Source organism: Myotis myotis, unplaced genomic scaffold, assembly GCF_014108235.1.
Source record: "Myotis myotis isolate mMyoMyo1 unplaced genomic scaffold, mMyoMyo1.p scaffold_m19_p_9, whole genome shotgun sequence".
Lineage (NCBI taxonomy): Eukaryota > Metazoa > Chordata > Mammalia > Chiroptera > Vespertilionidae > Myotis > Myotis myotis.
The window spans coordinates 28,733,860-28,750,533 of NW_023416401.1; the positions used below are offsets into that span (position 1 = coordinate 28,733,860).

General features: G+C 49.6%; 1 protein-coding gene across 3 annotated transcripts in view; it reads left to right on the plus strand.

Annotated features, from left to right (window-relative positions):
- MGLL (monoglyceride lipase) overlaps window positions 1–16,674 on the plus strand; it is a 104,520-nt gene that overhangs the window by 33,834 nt on the left and 54,012 nt on the right. For all 3 annotated transcript variants that reach the window (XM_036321424.1, XM_036321423.1, XM_036321422.1), the window contains exon 3: window positions 7,825–7,931. In XM_036321424.1, coding sequence (XP_036177317.1) covers window positions 7,825–7,931 — 107 coding nt within the window. The remainder of the gene's footprint in view (window positions 1–7,824; window positions 7,932–16,674) is intronic.

Here is a 16,674-nt window from a genome sequence, read left to right on the forward strand (position 1 = left end):
CCCAGTTCTCCCTTTAATGAAGCCTGGCATTGCTCAGAAAAAGGCAGGCAGGAAGGAGGCTAACATTCTCTACTCAGTGCCCGGCCATGCTAAGTACTCATTTAATTCTCCTGACGGCCTTGTGCGGGAGGCATTGTGATCCCCACTTTATAGATGTGCAGATAGAGTGGGGAGTGGATCCCACCAAAGTCCTGTGGGAAACAGGTGGGGGCCCCTTTAATGGTGGTGAGTTCTTTTTCTCCCAGCACTGGTCTCTGTCTTTCAAGGCACTGGTGGGGCTGCTGGCTGGTTTCCTGCCCACCCTTCCAGCGGACCCTGTACCTTGTGGGTCTATGACTGGGCCTCACCATTAAAGGGGTCAGCAAGGCAGAGCAGGTGACTGGGAGGGCAGAGGCCTCAACCTTGACCTACAGAGTCGTTTAGCGTATTTTTACATAAATTTCTTCATTTCATCCCAAAACTCCAGTGAGTTGGTACCAGGTACACAAACGGAGGCCCATGGAAACCCAGGAACCAGTTCATGGGAGGGCTGGAGCCTAAACCCGGGCCTCCAGACTGCACGTGGACCACCTGTGTCACCAGAGAAAGGGCTTCATAGTGGACAGTGCTTTCTTGATGCCAGGCAAGACCCCGAGTGTTCCGTACACATCTTCTCATTTACTCCTATTGCCCTCTGCGTAGGTGTTCAGATTATCTCCATCTTGCCCTCTGCGGTAGGTGTTCAGAGGGCAAACTGAGACCCAGAAAGGTTTGTCACTTCCACAATAAATAAGTAGTGTAACAAAGGGAGAGTTAACTTTTTGGTTGAAGGGAAATTCCACTTTGTCACACCTGGGCATGAATAAGCAGGCCCCGGCTTATAAACTTGGAGGAATTCTGCAGCGTTTTCATTTAAAGGGTTGCATATGCTTAATGGGAGCTGCCCTGCCTCCCAGGGCTGGATGCCAGGCAGGCCATCTGCTCCTGGGGCCAGGCCTCCCCCTCTGATAGTCACTGCCTTCTCCCAGAGCAACTGGCTCCTAATAGGCTGCAGCCATTAAACATGGCCCTGGAATAAGATCTCCACTAGCCTTTTCTGCAACCTAATTTCTACCACCGTGGGTACTGCCATGTCCGCATAAATGCCCTGCTCATTTTCTGCTGCTGTTGTTGATCGAGGCTGCAGAACGTGAGGGGAGGAACAGTAGGATGCCCTGGCCGTGCAGGTTTCCCGCTCCTCTGTCCACAGCAGCCAGAGGGCCTTCAAAAACTCAGACCAGCTCACTCCCCTGCTCCGCACCAGCATCTGTGCGGAGAACACCCCCTCCCAGCTTCTTGCTGCTTCCAGCGACTTCACCTCTCAGAGGTTGTCTAAGGCACCTCTGCCTCCCAACAGCCTTCCTGACACCACACCCTTTGTTCTGTGCCTGGGATAGGTGCACCTGTATTGCCTTGGGCGGGACCCTAAACCCAGACTGCTCTCATTCCCACCCATAATTGTCTCTCAGCCTTCAGTTCTCAGCTGTAACACTTCAAGGTCTTCCCAGGCCATTCCATCCAGTCCCAGTAAAGCCCCCTGTGGTATCCTCTCTTGTTCATGGCACTTCTCACAATACACACTTCTTCATGTATTCTTTTCTGAGTACCTGTCTTTCCTATGAGACTATCAGCTGTGAGAGGGTAGGGACAATGCTGTTTATCCATTTCTGTGTCCCCAGAACCTGGCATGTGATAAGCTTTGAGTTGGTATTTCTGGACAGTCTCAATCCAAGGACCATTGTCACCGCCATGCTGTTACTGTAGGCTCAGAGCGGCCAGGTGACTTGCTCAGGGCCACGTGGGGTGGTGCTGGGAATCAAACCATCCACCTGGCCTGTGCTCTCTGTTCACGGCCTCCCGGCATCTGTGGTATTATTTACTCCACATCTAAGTTCCTTAGTGCTGCATGTTTTCAGAGCATAAATATAACCATGATGTCTGTGAAACCCTAAGTGGTGGCCAGCATCCAGCGTGAATGTGGAAGTTCCACAGAAAGCCGTGATAGGGGGTTTCCCTTTCCCCAAAGAGACAAGACATAAAGACACAGAGCTCAGGGTGTGGCTGGCTGCGATGGCAACTAGGGGATGAGCTGCGAGGGGCTGGGACTAGGGTGGGCCTGGGGAACTGCTGGTCAGGTTTAGACACAGGATGGGCATAAGCAGATGGTGGCTCCACCTACAGCAGGTATGTGGGGAAAGAGACAGGGAGGTCTGAGAAGGGGAGGAGGTGTCCAGGTCGGTAGGTGGCAAAGCAATGGAAAATCCTGGTGCCACCCTGCTTCCCAAGGCCCCTGCCCCAGGGCATAAGCTCCAACCTGGGAGACTACAGCGGGCAGAGGGGGCCATACAGACACTCAACAAATCCTTACTAAGCTCCTACTATGCGCCAGCATTTTTCCCAACTGAGAATATAGTTGTAAATGAGAGTGATGAGATCTCTGCCCTCACAGAACACAATCTAGGAGGCAAAACAAAACAGCACTGGATAAGTACCTTTAGACCAGTGGTCGCCAAGTGGTCCGCGAATCACTGGTGGTCCATGAGGTCCAAAAGGTTGGCGACCGCTGCTTTAGACAGTGACATGTACTGAAAAGACTGCTTCAACTGAAGTGGTCAGAAGAGGCCTGAGATTCAATGATGGTCAAAGCCAGCATGCAAAGATGGGTTGGGAGTGGTGATCCCCAGCAGAAGCCCCTACAGGTGGGAAAGGGCTCGCCAGCCTGGGCTGGAGCAGCCTTGGACAGGCTTTCAGGAGCCGATGGTGTGCACTACTCAAATCCAGACTCAGTGATGTCACAGTAGTAGCTTGAAATCAGCCATGGTGAGAACATTTACACCATGGAAATGGGCAAACACTACAAATGGGGATCACTTCCTTCCCACATCTTAAATACTTAACACATCCCGATTGCCATATCTGAGCATCAGCAAGGAGCCCAACGCAGGGGAGGAGGATATTGTCATAAAGCAGCAGGCTTTGCTCTGTGGCAGCAGACAGAATGTCTCTGAAGGGTTTCCAGCAGAGAGGTAAATGATTTGATTTTCACTTGGCCAAACAGATTCTACAAAACAAAGCCTCATGTAGATAGGAGGAGGGGAGATTGATTTAACAGAATTGGGGACCAGGAAAGAGATGAATCCAGTAACTGCCCCGTCCCCTCCCCACCCCTTATAGCAGCAGCAGCATAAGACCAGAATGAGGCCAGTGGTCAGAGTGGGTGTCTGGAGATGCCTGACCTGGGTCTGGAGGGGAGAGGGGCCTGAGCCTGCGGGTGCTGCCAGGCCTGTGCAGAGAAGGGAGCTGAAGCATCTGCTCCTGCAGTGGGATGGCCATGTCACTCTCTTTCCAAAGCGATGGCAGCAGCAAGCTCAGGGGCCTCTGCCTCTCTACAGGTGGAACCCGTGGTTTACCCAGCAGGACCCTGAGGGAGATCCGTCGTTTCAAAGTGGCTCTCAGTCTCCATACCAACATGGCTTCATTCTCGCCACTGGCAAGTTCCACGTGGCCTCTGAGCCGCATCGTCACCCAGGTTGCATATGGCGACGAAAGCAGGTGCCTCTCGCCCTGGCCAGTTGGGGTCAGTGCATAGAGCGTCAGCCTGAAGACTGAAGGGTCACAGGGTCCATCCCTGGCCCCAGTTAGGGGCCACACAGGAGGCAACCAACGGATGTGTCTCTCTGTCTCTCTCCCTCCCTTCCACTTCTCTAAAAATCAATGGGAAAATATCCTCAGGTGAGGATTAACAAAAAAACAAACAAAAACAAAACAAAACAAAAAAGAAAAGCAGGTGCTTCTCCACATTGACTGCACATGCTGGGGACCTGACCGGCATGGCTCAGTGGTTGAGCATCGACCTATGAACCAGGAGGTCATGGCCCGATTCCTGGGTTGTGGGCTGGGGGACTTTCCCACCCCAGGCCCATTAAGCCCAGGGGCTCTTCTGACGGTGGGACTCAGCCTCAGCATGCTACAAAGCTCTCTGGGTGATTTCAAGGTGTGGCCCAAGTTGAGAACCACTGGATCAGAAGAATTTCTGTAGAGTAAAAAGCCAAGTATTTTTCCACATCTTGCCTAGGGGGTGGACTCTATGGACAGGCAATTCCTGGCATGCTGTTTCAAAGGACCTGGCATATATGGCATACTGTTCTTAATATGTTTGCTCACCTTCTTGGCACTATGTGTTTTAACCAAGGTCTCTGAGAAAGGTGGTTTCCCCAGGTAGGGATTTTCCCCTGAAGTTAGGGAGGGAATAAAACCTCTTAACTAAGTGCCAGGCGGGTAATTAATCACTTTAACTACGAACAATCATGCTTAAGCTACATAATCTTTACTCCCTGGAATGGAGATAAGAAACGCCCTAACCTTTGTAATAGAGATTGATAGGATTGGAACCAACTGGTATAAATACAGATGTAAGAAGACAGAACGAAGAGAGACAGAACTAAGAAGACAGAACCTACACAGAACCTAGAGACAGAAGAACTTCGATGGAGAGAACATGGCAAAAGATCCTGGACTGAACCTGACTACAGAAATTGGCAAGAGAACCTGACTAGAACCTGGTGACTGAACCTGGCTGGAGAACCTGGACAGAACCTGGCTATAGAACCTGGCTGGAGAACCTGGAGAACCTGGCTGGAGAACCTAGCAAGAGAACATGGACACAGAACCTGGCTGGAGATCCTAACCAGAACTTCTCTGGAGATCCTGAGCAGAACCTCTCTGGAGATCCAGACCAGAACTTGGCTGGAGATCCTGGCTGGAGATCCTGGCTAGGCTGCTGATCAACTGAACGCTGTCTCTGTGTCCTTCCTTCTTCGCTGACTCCGTCTACACCTTTGGGGACCCCTGGACCCGCTGGGGCTGGACCCCGGCACTGGCACAATGACAATGCCTGGTGCTATTCCGTTGCACATTAAGTGAAACCCCGAAGTTCTCTACCACGTTGGACCCTGATGGCATTGAGAGGCTAACTTTTGCATGACTGGCTTAATCACTTGTCCATTTGCATTAACTGTGGGCTCAGCTGTTGCAATTCCCAAAGGATGTTAACGTGCTGAGCCTCCCCTTCAGGAGGTGCAGCCCCTTTTGCAGGTAGGAGATGATAACTAGCTTCCAGCCTGTGCTCTCTGTGCTCTAAGTCGCTGAGAGGATCCCATCAGCCGATCTCAGAAGTGTCAAGGGGGCAGGTGTAACCAGGCGGCTGGGCATCCCATGGAGCAATGAAGAGGGTGTGAAATGTTTCTCTTGTATTTTGGGGGAAAGAGCAGGGAGGACAGATGTCAAAGGAAAATGAGGTTAACTGGTCCGTTGTGCTCTGCGCAAAGAATAAAGCATGTAGCGTGGTGAAACAAAGCCATGCTGTCCTGCCCCTCACACCCTGGCAGAGAGGAGTTGTCGAAAGGACACAGGCTGCCTGGCTGGTGTGGTTGAATGTCGAGGTCATGGTTCGATTTCCAGTCAGGGCACATGCCTGGGCTGTAGACTTGATCCCCAGTGTGGGTCTGCAGGAGGCAGCCGATCAATGATTCTCTCATCTTTGATGTTTCTATCTCTCCCCTTCTCCCTTCCTCTCTGAAGGGAATAAAAATATATTTTTTAAAGAAAGATTACAGGCTTTTGAAAAAAAGGTGTGTATTCACTCAACACATGTTCTCTGGTCCTTGCTCAGTGCCACTCGACTGGAGGACTGTTCTGGGATTTGCCACTTGGGCCTCTTGAGCTGACCTCAGAGTAGAGGCGAGAGCCAGTAAATGGCCACTTGTGCTGTGCAGTGAGGGTCCAGTGCGGGTCAGAGCGGTCCAAGGGAGGGAGGCCCACCCAGGGGGGATGGAGGAGAGGCCTTTCTGAGGTGACGCCTGTCTGAGACCCGAGCATGAGAAGCAGCCCTGGGAGAGCTGGCAGAGGGCACTCCAGGGAGAAGGGTTGGCAAAGCCAAGCCCTGAGCTGGAAAGAACCGGGTGCTGCTGAAGAAAGGCTGGAAGCCCCTCCTGAGGACAGGGAGGTGAGCTGGGGAGGTGGCCAGAGGAGTGGTGAGGCAGGCAAAGGACAAGGTGACTTGTATTGAGCCCACTAACGGCCTGTTGGAGACCTGAAAGCCGGTGCTGACATGCTCCAATCTGCCTTGACCAACTTGCTGTGTAACTTGGGCAATTAACTTCTCTGATTTCCACTCTCAACTGTGAAGAAGATAAAGCATGAGGTGATTTTAAGGATTAGAACTCTTGTCTATGGAGTTAACAGAGGAACTGACACATAGTAAATGCTCAATAAAATGGCAGCTACTGTTCTCCTCCTCCTCCTCCCTCCATCTCATGTGCACAAATTGGATGGGTGTGTATCACAGCAGCCACTCCTTGCTCCAGGGGACTCAAACCCGTCATGGGTTATATGTGAAGAATATATGAGTCTTGACAGTTGTATATTTAAGAATCTAAATCCCCTCTCATTAAACTCCACCTCTGCTGAGCTGACACCAGCCAGTGTAAACACTGGGGTGAACCATGTGCCATGGGCACTGTTGCTTGTGTCCCAGAGTGCTCATGACTCTCTGAAGGCCTTCCTGGGTGACTGAGGCCCCAGCCAAGCTCTGCTTCTAACTCCGAAGGTTTCTACTGCACAGATCTTAGGTGCAAAATATAGCTGTTCATTTTAAAACCTCACTACCTTTGTCATTCATCCATCCATTCAGCATTTGCAGAGTGCCCACCGTGAGCTCAACACTATGCTAGAAACTAAAGGAAAGGAAGGGAAAACGTCCTCAAGAAGGTTGTAACCGGTGGTGGAGGTAGGCAGAAGGCAGCTGTCACCACTCCTGTGACAGAGGGATTACAGAGCCCAGAGCAGAGACTTAAGACAGTCTTTCGGAGGCTGTAAAATCTCTCTCAGAGGGGAACCTTAAGGCTCAGTCTTGAAGGAAGGGGAGGAGTTTGCCAGATGGAGAAAGAGGGAGGAGAATAAAAGGTACACGCATAGTACAAATGCCCGCAGCCTGGGGAAGAATGAATGTGGAAGCACAATCATTCCACACAAAAAGAAAAAGTTGTGTGTCAGGATTCTTCTCATTGCCAGTGACAGACAACCCAGTGACCTCAACAACAGCAAAAGGCAGGATGGGGGAGAATGCTGGCTTCACGTCCAGCTGGATTCAGAGCTCAAATACCATAGGACTTGGTGGCCCTCCTTTACATGCTTCTCTTCTGTTGGGTCAACTCATAGTTCAGCTTGGACCAGATGGTAGGTCCATTCTAGCCCACAGTCCAAGGCTGCAGTGTAGTGGGAAAATGAAAGTGCCCTCTCCTGACCATCTCAGCCAAAGCTCTGGGATCAGCTCTGATTGGACCCAGTCAGCTTGGCTTGAGCCACATGCCTGTGCCTGAGCCAGTCACTGTGGCCTGATCACGGAGCACCCTGCTTGGCTTAGGGCTGGTCCACCTGGGCAGCGTGGCTAGGGAAGAAACCAGCACCAATGGAGGGCCTGCCATGTGCCAGGCTCTGTCACATGTTGACGTAATTTAGCACCTGCAACCCTCACCACCCCTCTGCAGAGGCAGAGGCTGGTATTACTCTTTTATGGTGAAGAAGTGAAGCTTTAAGGATGGGTACTTTGCCTGAGACCTCACAGGATCTGGACTGCATTCTGTGGGACTCTCATCAGCATTCTAAGAGCAATCCCCTCTCACTTATTGATGCATTTAGTCTGCCGTCTGGTCTTTGACTTGTGATGTCATGAAAACTCTGGACTACTTGAGCTGCAGCCTCACAATCTACCGCCTTCTTGACCCAGCTCCCCTCTCTTCCCTGCAGGGGCCTCGTCTTTGTGTCCCATGGAGCCGGGGAGCACTGTGGCCGCTATGATGAACTTGCTCAGATGCTGGTGGGGCTGCAACTGCTGGTGTTCGCCCATGACCATGGTGAGTACCCCCAGGGCCACAGGGCCCAGGGCCTGCGATTCTGGCCAGTGCCTGACAGTTTGGGGGTGTAGAAAGGTCTAGTCCATCTTATCTCTGTCCTTCTTCCTCCCCAACTATTCTCTTCTGATTCTCACAGTGAAACTTGGAAAATACATCCTCCATGGGATGTTTCTAAGTTTTAAAAAAAAAATGTGTGGTATCTAAACAAAAAGCATGTCTGACCAGCAGTTCCTGTTGAGTTTGAAATTGAATGTACGCTACTTAGGAAACTCCGCTGAAAAACCAAAGTGGAAATATGTTTATATAAGAACTTGCCCCAGGCCAAGCAATCCTCTTACATTTATAGAGCGCTTTCTGTACAAAATGAGCCCTGGTTATCTCCCAGGGGACTTCAAATGGATGTGGTGCATCAGTTTCAGTACAGTTTAAACTCTGCTTTAACCACAAGAGCTTTACAAAGCATTTCAAACCAGGAGAATAGTAGGTCTTGAAAGACCATATTGGTCACAAGAAAACCCCAAACACACACACACATATACTTAATATGCACACATACACACATGTCTCCAGGCTGAGTCTTTGCTGCTTTGTCATAACAGAATCCACGATAATCGTCAAAATGTATTGTTCATTGACTAAGTCAGTATGTAGTCCCTTAATTATCTCTCACATTCTCCATGGCTGGGAAGGCTCCCAATATGGATCTTTCTTTGCCTCACAGCCTTTAAAATGAACATTGTCATCCTGCACTCCTGTGCGTTGTCAGCAGCATGCTGCTGGACCCTTCACCCCAGACAGCAAAAGGGCTCAGATGCAAGCATACCTGGGCCCAAGTCCCCACTGGACTGCGATTCCAAGCTGTGCTATCTTGGAGACCTTGTGTAACCATTGCAAGCCTTCAATTTCTCATCCACCAAAATGGGCAAGATAAGGCTATTCCACAGAAAGGGCTGTGGTGCGATAATGCATGTAGAGGGCCCAGCAGAGTGGGGTGCCTTCTTCCCCTTTACTCTGTTCTCTCTGAGATCCCCTCTAGCCACAATGCAGACCAGCTGGTGTTCTGTGTATCCAAATGGGGGACGCCAAGGCTCTTAGCAGGGCCAGCTAAGCTGAGGCGGGGAGTCAGGGGTGCGGCCCAGAGCCAGGTCATCTGTCAGGCCTGCAGTGGCTGCTGTGAATTAGAATGAGGCGATAGATACGGCTACTAACAATGGTTTTGCTGCTGGTTTCTGTAACACAATTTGTAGAAAAGCAGGTTTCTATAAATCTGATGCTAACTGGATTTTAAGTTAAATCTTGTTTAATTAATTTACAGTTTGATTTTATTATTTAGACAGGAGTCTCGAGACACTGTTATTATGTCAGTCTGGCTGTGTTTCTCAGCGTGCCTGGCCGATTGACACAGATTGGTACTCAGTATCTCATTTAACTGTGCTTTCCACTTTCACCTTAGAATTTTACAGGTTGACCTCATGGGCACAAACAGCTTGCCAGAAATGAGAATTGTGATTCCTGACATTTATTGAGTGCCAACTGCACACCAGGCTCTGCTCTATGCATTTTCGCACATTATCTCTGATCTCCCATAACAATGAATATTACAGCCTCATTTTAGAGGTGAGGATTCTGAGGCTGTTTAGTCAGGGGAGCCCATTGTCATTGCACCCAGGCACACACACCAGTCCTGGCAGTTTGATTTTATGCAACGGAAACCTGATGGTAGTCACTTAGCAAATAAGTTTCATGCTACCCGAAGTCTGAGGGCGACGCGAGGCTGCCTCGATGCCGTCAGTGCCCAAGGTTCCATCTGCAATTTTGCTCGGCTGTTCTCAGCTTGTGGCTTTCATGCCCAGGGATGCCATCTCCTGCTTGTGTTCTAAGTGGGAAGGAGACACAGAAGCAACACAGAGGAAGGGGCTGGGCTCATATGAGGAAAGCAAATCTTTCTTGCAGCTCCCTGGCATATTCCAGCTACGTTTCATTTGCCAGCGCTGCACAGCATGGCTACTCCTAAGCTGCAAAGGAGGCAGAGAAATCTAATTTGTTAACTGTGTTGTTTGCAGATCCAAACAAAACAGGGATTCTGTAAGAAAGAAGTAGAAAATGCACGTTGCTAGTAGCCATCTTGTCCTCTGCCACACACTCCAAGTTTATTATGTAAGAGAGCATTTCTCAACCATTTCTACTTTAAATGTTTTCTAGGTGTGACAGTTAACTCACAGAATCATGTTTCTATCTTATCCATCCCCATGTCCTTTCACAATGTTTTGATGTGAAGGCTATTATTAGCATCCTCAGTAAGGAGTGGTTAGAGTTCCTAATTAGCCCTGGGTTAGGTGTTATGCAAAGAGAAATGCAAGGACTCAGTAACTCGTATCCTCATGGTCCAGTGACCAGTCTTCACCAGAAAAATCAAGCAGCCTCTATGAAGTGCTGAGCTTTGTTAGAGTATTTATTACCCCAAGTGATAACTATTCCGTTATGGTGGAGGCAGCAAGCTCCTGGCAGACAAAGACTGTCTTATTGTGTCAGTGTTAGCTTCTCTCTCTACCCCCACAATCTTCTCATCTGCTGCGTAGGACCCAGGACTGAGCAGAGAGTCGAGGCATCACCATTGGTTGTTGAATGAATGAAGGAGTTCATGATCCAAAATAGATCAGACCAGAAATGTCTCAAATATCAGCAGTAAAGTAAGTGTACACATTCGCAGGGCATGATTGAGTCTCATCCTTGTAGAGAGGATCCCACTGGAACTCCGAGTCTGGTGGCCAAGGTTGGGGCAGGGGTAGCAGTCAGGTGGAGCTAGACAGCGATGTGGATGGAGGCTGGAGCAGAGGTGGGGTGCAGCACCTCAGAGCTACAGGGCTTTCCCAATGCCTGGCGGGCTGGCAAGGTGGCTGGGTCTTGTTGGGTGCATAGGAGCTTGCTAGAAGAAGAAAGGGTGGGTGTGGACGGGCACCGGTCATTGAGAGCTGTGGTTCTCACATTGGCTGCCCATTGAAAAACACTGGTGCCTGGGTCCCCTCTCTCCACAGAGATGGATTTCTTGGGTTTTGGGTGTGGCCGGAACATGGAGGCTTTTGAAATCACCCAAGGCTGAGAACCACGATTCTAGGCCGAAGAGGTCCTAGAGTAAAAAGCTGGATATACCAGGTCACATGCTTGTGCCCTATTCAGGTAGAAATCCCCGCAGGAGGGCTAGGCAGACCCTGAGGTTTAGGAGCCGAAACCGAGGGGGAGGCCCTGCTGGCGAAGCTCGGGGCCCTGTAATCAGTCCCTTTGGACGCTTGGAGCTTGTGGAGGAATTTGTGCAGGAGAGATAGGGCGGCTGCTGGAAGCAGCGAGGGCCACCGGGGGTCTTTTGGGACCCTCGGGAGACGGGACCCAGGGCAGGGCCCCACGAGGAAGAGGCATGAAACAGAAGTGGGGTTGCTGCGGTGACATCTGAACAGGTGGAAACCACAGAGCTGGGATTTTCTGTGCTGTTCTAAATATAGCACTGGGTGGTGGCTCTCTCAGCACCCAGTCCCTCAGTCACCACCTGCTCTTGGTGACTCACTGGAAACCCCTCGGCCTTCCTGGCAAGCAGATTCGGCAGTGCGACCCCGAGAGAGGGGCGAAGGAGGCCATGTGGGTGAAGGGGCGGTGGGCGGCAGGCCCCCGGTGACAAGGCTGCTGTCCAGGTCGCCCTCCGGGGAGCAGCCTCTAACTGTGCAGTGGCCCACTTAAAGTGACTTTTGCTGGGACTGGGGATGGTCTGTCTATATTTACAAAGTATAAAAGAGTAATTGTCAACTGATTAACAGTGAATTAATTATTTGCAAATATTTGAGGGAAAGTGTTAAAGGAAGTTTATTTTGGTTTTTGGTTGTTTTTTGATGGCTTAGGCGTATTTTATTGGTTTTCTTTCAGAGATTTTTTTTAAAACTCTGCTGGGGTATGTGAGAAGAGGAATTTCTGAACGAATGTTTGTGGGTGGCAGGTATGCCTGAGTAACCTGGGAGGGGGCCTACCCTGGCCAAAAAGGGTACTCAGGGCATTCTAGGGAGAAAGATGATGTATGTGTTTCCCATGCAGGGGGACAGGTTTGAGTCAAGGTACTTGCTGGGTCTATTCTGAAATAGATTGCCACTAGTTACAGTAATATGTTCTTCTGTTTGAAATGTTTGAAAATTATGTTAAGAATATTTCTTGTCTTAGTAAATATGAGAATGAAAATCATGGAGTGAGTAGCCCTTTGATGCTTCAGAAGGCCCAAGCCCAGGATGGTGGTAGGGGGATGGGGGTGGGGGGTGGAGGCGGGTGAGCTCTCTGCAGGTGCCTCAGGCGTCAGGCCTGGGGTGTGCCTGGATCCCTTTGCGGTCTCTGTGGTTTCCTTCCTCGCCTCCCCATGCCTGCTTTATTCATAGTTAGGCACACCCAAACCTTCCATCTTGGACATGACCCTCTAACATGAGTTTATTTGGTCACTTGCTTCTTTTTTGAATAAAGCAGAGTCTTCCATGAGCTGTAGTTTGATCATCTGTAAAATGAGGATAAAAACAACAACAACAATAATAATAAAATGACATTGTGGTTGTGGGATAAAATGGGAGAAAGAAGGGTTCTCACGGTTCCTGGAAGACTTGTGGAAACCCGCATGGCTGGGCTTCACCCCGGACTGTCGGATACTATTGGGCAAATTCGAAGGAGGAGGCCAGGATCACCACAGGCGTTTCTTGGGTAGACTCTACATGAGGTGTAGTGCAGATGTAGTCCAAACTGGAAATGTACGATTTGCAATAAGCAGACTCAGCATTACATATAGCAGATACTGCATGAGAACCTACTGTGTATAGGGTTGGTACTGGGTGTGGAAATATGGAAATGGTGCAGACCCAGGCACTGCCTCCAAGAACCCAGTACAATGAACGGGACGGACAAGCTTTAAAAGTACAGTGAGCGGAGGAGCTCATTACAGGGCCCCGATGGGATTGTGCAGGGGGTCACCTTGGGGAGTGAGTCTCCCTTGGGGAGTGATCATCCAAAAAATCTTCAGAGGACATGATACTTGTGACCTTGGACAAATCACTGCTCCACACTGAGCCTCAGTTTCCCTACCTGAGTCATAGTATCTACTTGCTGAGGATTGTATGCATGTGGCACCTGCTGGGCACACAGTAGGTGTTCCGTACATACCTGTACTGCCTGCCCCACACACAGACCCACTTCTCTTCGCCATGCATTAGATACGGTCTTTGAGAAGAGAACGCTGTTTTCTGTTTCCCTCAGTTTCCATCTTTTCCACAGCAGGTTGCTCACACTTCCCATTTTATTTAATCTGGTAGTACTTCAGCCCATAGCGGGACCACTCTTGCCCATGTCGCTGTCACAGAAGCGGCCTCTTTGCCAGCATCTTGGGGCTTCCCTCTGATGATGCCTGGAGCAGCCCCTGGCTTTCTACCCACTGTTGATTTCATTTTTGCAAATATTTAGAAATGATTGCTGTGACAATACACCGAGAGTGCCGAGTGACTCACGTGTGACTCAGGCACGTTTGTAGTCTGAGCCCTGTCTCATGAGTTAGTGTTGGGGGCTTTGAAAGCCAAATGGGTGCTCCTGGGAACCCAGTGCTGTCTCTTCTCGTCTCAGTGCTGGAGTTGCCACCCGGTTATCTTTCAAAAGGAATTTACCCTAAGAGCAGATATTCCTTCAAAATTATTCTTGTGGCCCCCAAGCTGGAACTATTTAAGGTTTTCTGGTAAGGAGAAAACAGATGTCACTTTATGCCTCTTGAATAAGCAGTTTCTGAAGTGTTCACGTGAGTTACTTTTAGGAGGATGCATTAAAGTCACATCACTTACATGTGATGCTGTCTTAGAAAGAAAGCCTGAATAATACATCCTAGGGAAGGACATTCTTCTCAGAAGAGGTTGCTGTTTATCGCGCTTCAGGGCCTTGAAAGACCCGGTTAGAGGCAGTTCAACCACTTTCTTGCTGTGGGACACGAGGCAAATTACCTACCTCTCTGAACCTCAGTTTTCTCATCTACAGCAAGAGAAGAATCAGCCTCTCTCTGGCCCATAGGGTCAGTGGTGGGGGGAGTAGGGGGACGGTTCAGTGAGATAGCCCACATAGCGGGACTGGCTCCCCCTAAGTATTCCATAAGTACTGGCTATGATGGAGTGACTTCTTATGGATCTTAGAAACAGCCAAGTTTGACACTAGTTGCAGTTTCCTATTACCTAGTGTGTTTTTCAGATTTGAAAAGTAAATGCAATGTTACTATCTCACGGGGTCTTTATAAAAGTTCTCACATGGTGAGATACTTATCTTTAATTAATATTTATTGTACTCCTGAATGCCCACTCAAATAGATTTTTGAATATTATTTTGCTTGACCCTCATGACAGCCTTGAAGTAGGTACAGTTATTATGACAGACGAGGAGAGCTGGTGAACACCGTGGGACGCCTCTTCTCACCCACAGCGCAGCGCCGTTTCATTTATTCTCCACACAGGTGTACAGTCTAGACCAGTGGTCGGCAAACTCATTAGTCAACAGAGCCAAATATCAACAGTACAACAATTGAAATTTCTTTTGAGAGCCAAATTTTTTAAACTTAAACTATATAGGTAGGTACATTGTTATTAACTTAATTAGGGTACTCCTAAGCTGGCCTTTGCTAAAAATGTCCTCAATGTGATTGAGGTACGTTCGCTGAGGTTGACCCCTTCCAACTCTCCCATCCACACTCGTCTTGTATACTTGTTTATCGTCTATCTTCTTTCGTTCATCCTCTCTATATGTCCAAACCATCTCAACATACCTTTCTCAATCCTCAAAGACACTACATCTTCTTTCACTCCATAACGTTCCCTAAAATTAACTTAATAAACTTTAAAGTTTTAAGTCAACTTCGCACTGTATGTGCACGTCCACACATGGTACTTTGTGGAAGAGCCACACTCAAGGGGCCAAAGACCTGTATGTGGCTCACGAGCCGCGGTTTGCCAACCACTGGTCTAGATCAGTGATGTTCAACCATTTTCATCTCATGGCACACATAAAACAAATCCTGCGGCACACCAAAAAAGATATTATACTTTTGCTGATATGACCAAAAAATAAGAATAAAATTGATTGATTTACACTGGACGGCTATTGTTGTGTTGGCTGTTGTCATTTTTTATTTGACAATCTAAGGGAAAAGAGGTCAGTGCCTGGGTTGATAATCGCTGGTCTAGACGTTTGCATGCCCATTCCCTAGACTGGGAAGCAGAGGAAAGGCACACAGATGGGCCAGCTTGGGTTCTTCCCACTCTGGCTTTGCAGCCCCAGAGCCCCCATGCTCTGCCTCCTGTGAGGGCAATGGAGCTGCTCTCCCTCCTGACGCTTCCTGAAGCCCAGGGCGTCTGCTGCATGGCTAGATGTTCTTAAAGGGAAGGTGCTCTCCCCAGTCCCTCCTCTATCCTGCCTCTCCCTCTTTCCCTCTCCTTTCCTCTCTCTAAATTTTTTTTAAAATATTAAAAAAATAAACAGTATGCACCTGGCTTAGGTAACAATTACCTTGGATTACTATTTTCCATCTGCAAATATTGGATATTTGCCTAAAGATGTTCAAGTCGGGTGGCTCAGGCTTCTGACCCCAGTCACTGTCAGGGACACACAGCATTTCCCAGCACACACTGAGACCCCGGGGAGGAGAATGACCTAGCACAGCTGCCCAGGGTGAGAGGCAGAATCAGGAGCAGCCCCCTGGGTGCAAGCCCAGCTCTTCCACTCACCGCTACAAAGGCAGGGCGAGGACCTGACCCCAGGACCTCTGTTTCCTCCCTGTGAGGTGGAGATGGGGTAATGTACCTGGATGTGGAGTGCCTGTGGCTACCATCCATAAAGCCCTTAGGACAGGACCTGGTCCAAAGGAGCACGCCAGCACGTGTAGCCTATTCTAACACGCATACTCCTAACTGGAGCTAAGATAGGAGCATCATTATGATCACATATTAGTCGCCCCCAAGCAGGAAGGCCTGTCTTCGCACTTTAGGGTGTGGGGGCAGGTGCGGGATTCGAGGTCCCACCAACCATGGCAGGTTTGGGCCAGGACTCCAGGTTCCCAGGGCCGCCTACATGTGGGGCTCCCAGGCTTGGACATTGCTGCTGCTCTTGGTAAATTAACATTTAAAACAACTCTGGCTGCAGATGGACCAGGAAACGGAGCTACTCAAATTTTTGAACAGGTAGAGGCGAGGCTGGCTGCGTTTTAGCGTGTCCCCCGGAGAGTCTGCATGACTGTGGGGCCCACATGGGACGCTTGGGCCTGGAGTGGGGGGAGGCTGCTGGGGGAGGAGCATCCTCTGTTTGTGAACTGGAGCCTTTTCGAAGTCGGAGCTGGAACAGCATGTGATCAGGAAATGTCTGACCCACAGAGAACTAAAAATAAGTGACTGTGGTGCTGCAACGGCCAGGGCAGCAGGAGCGCGGGAGAGGGGCGTGGGGCCTCCTCACACTGGAAAAAGGAACCTCATTATGGCAGACGAGCTGCTTCATAAGCCTCGGGTGGCAATTTTATTTTGTCTTTATTATTGAATTTATTGGGGTGACACTGGTTAACAAAATTATACGGGTTTCAGGTGCACAATTCCACACACATCATCTGTACACTGTCCTTTTATCACCATTTATCCTCCCCCTTTGCCCTCCTCCACCTCCCCCCTGCGCCCCCTCCCCCCCAACCCCCGGCAATCACCACACTGTTATCCGT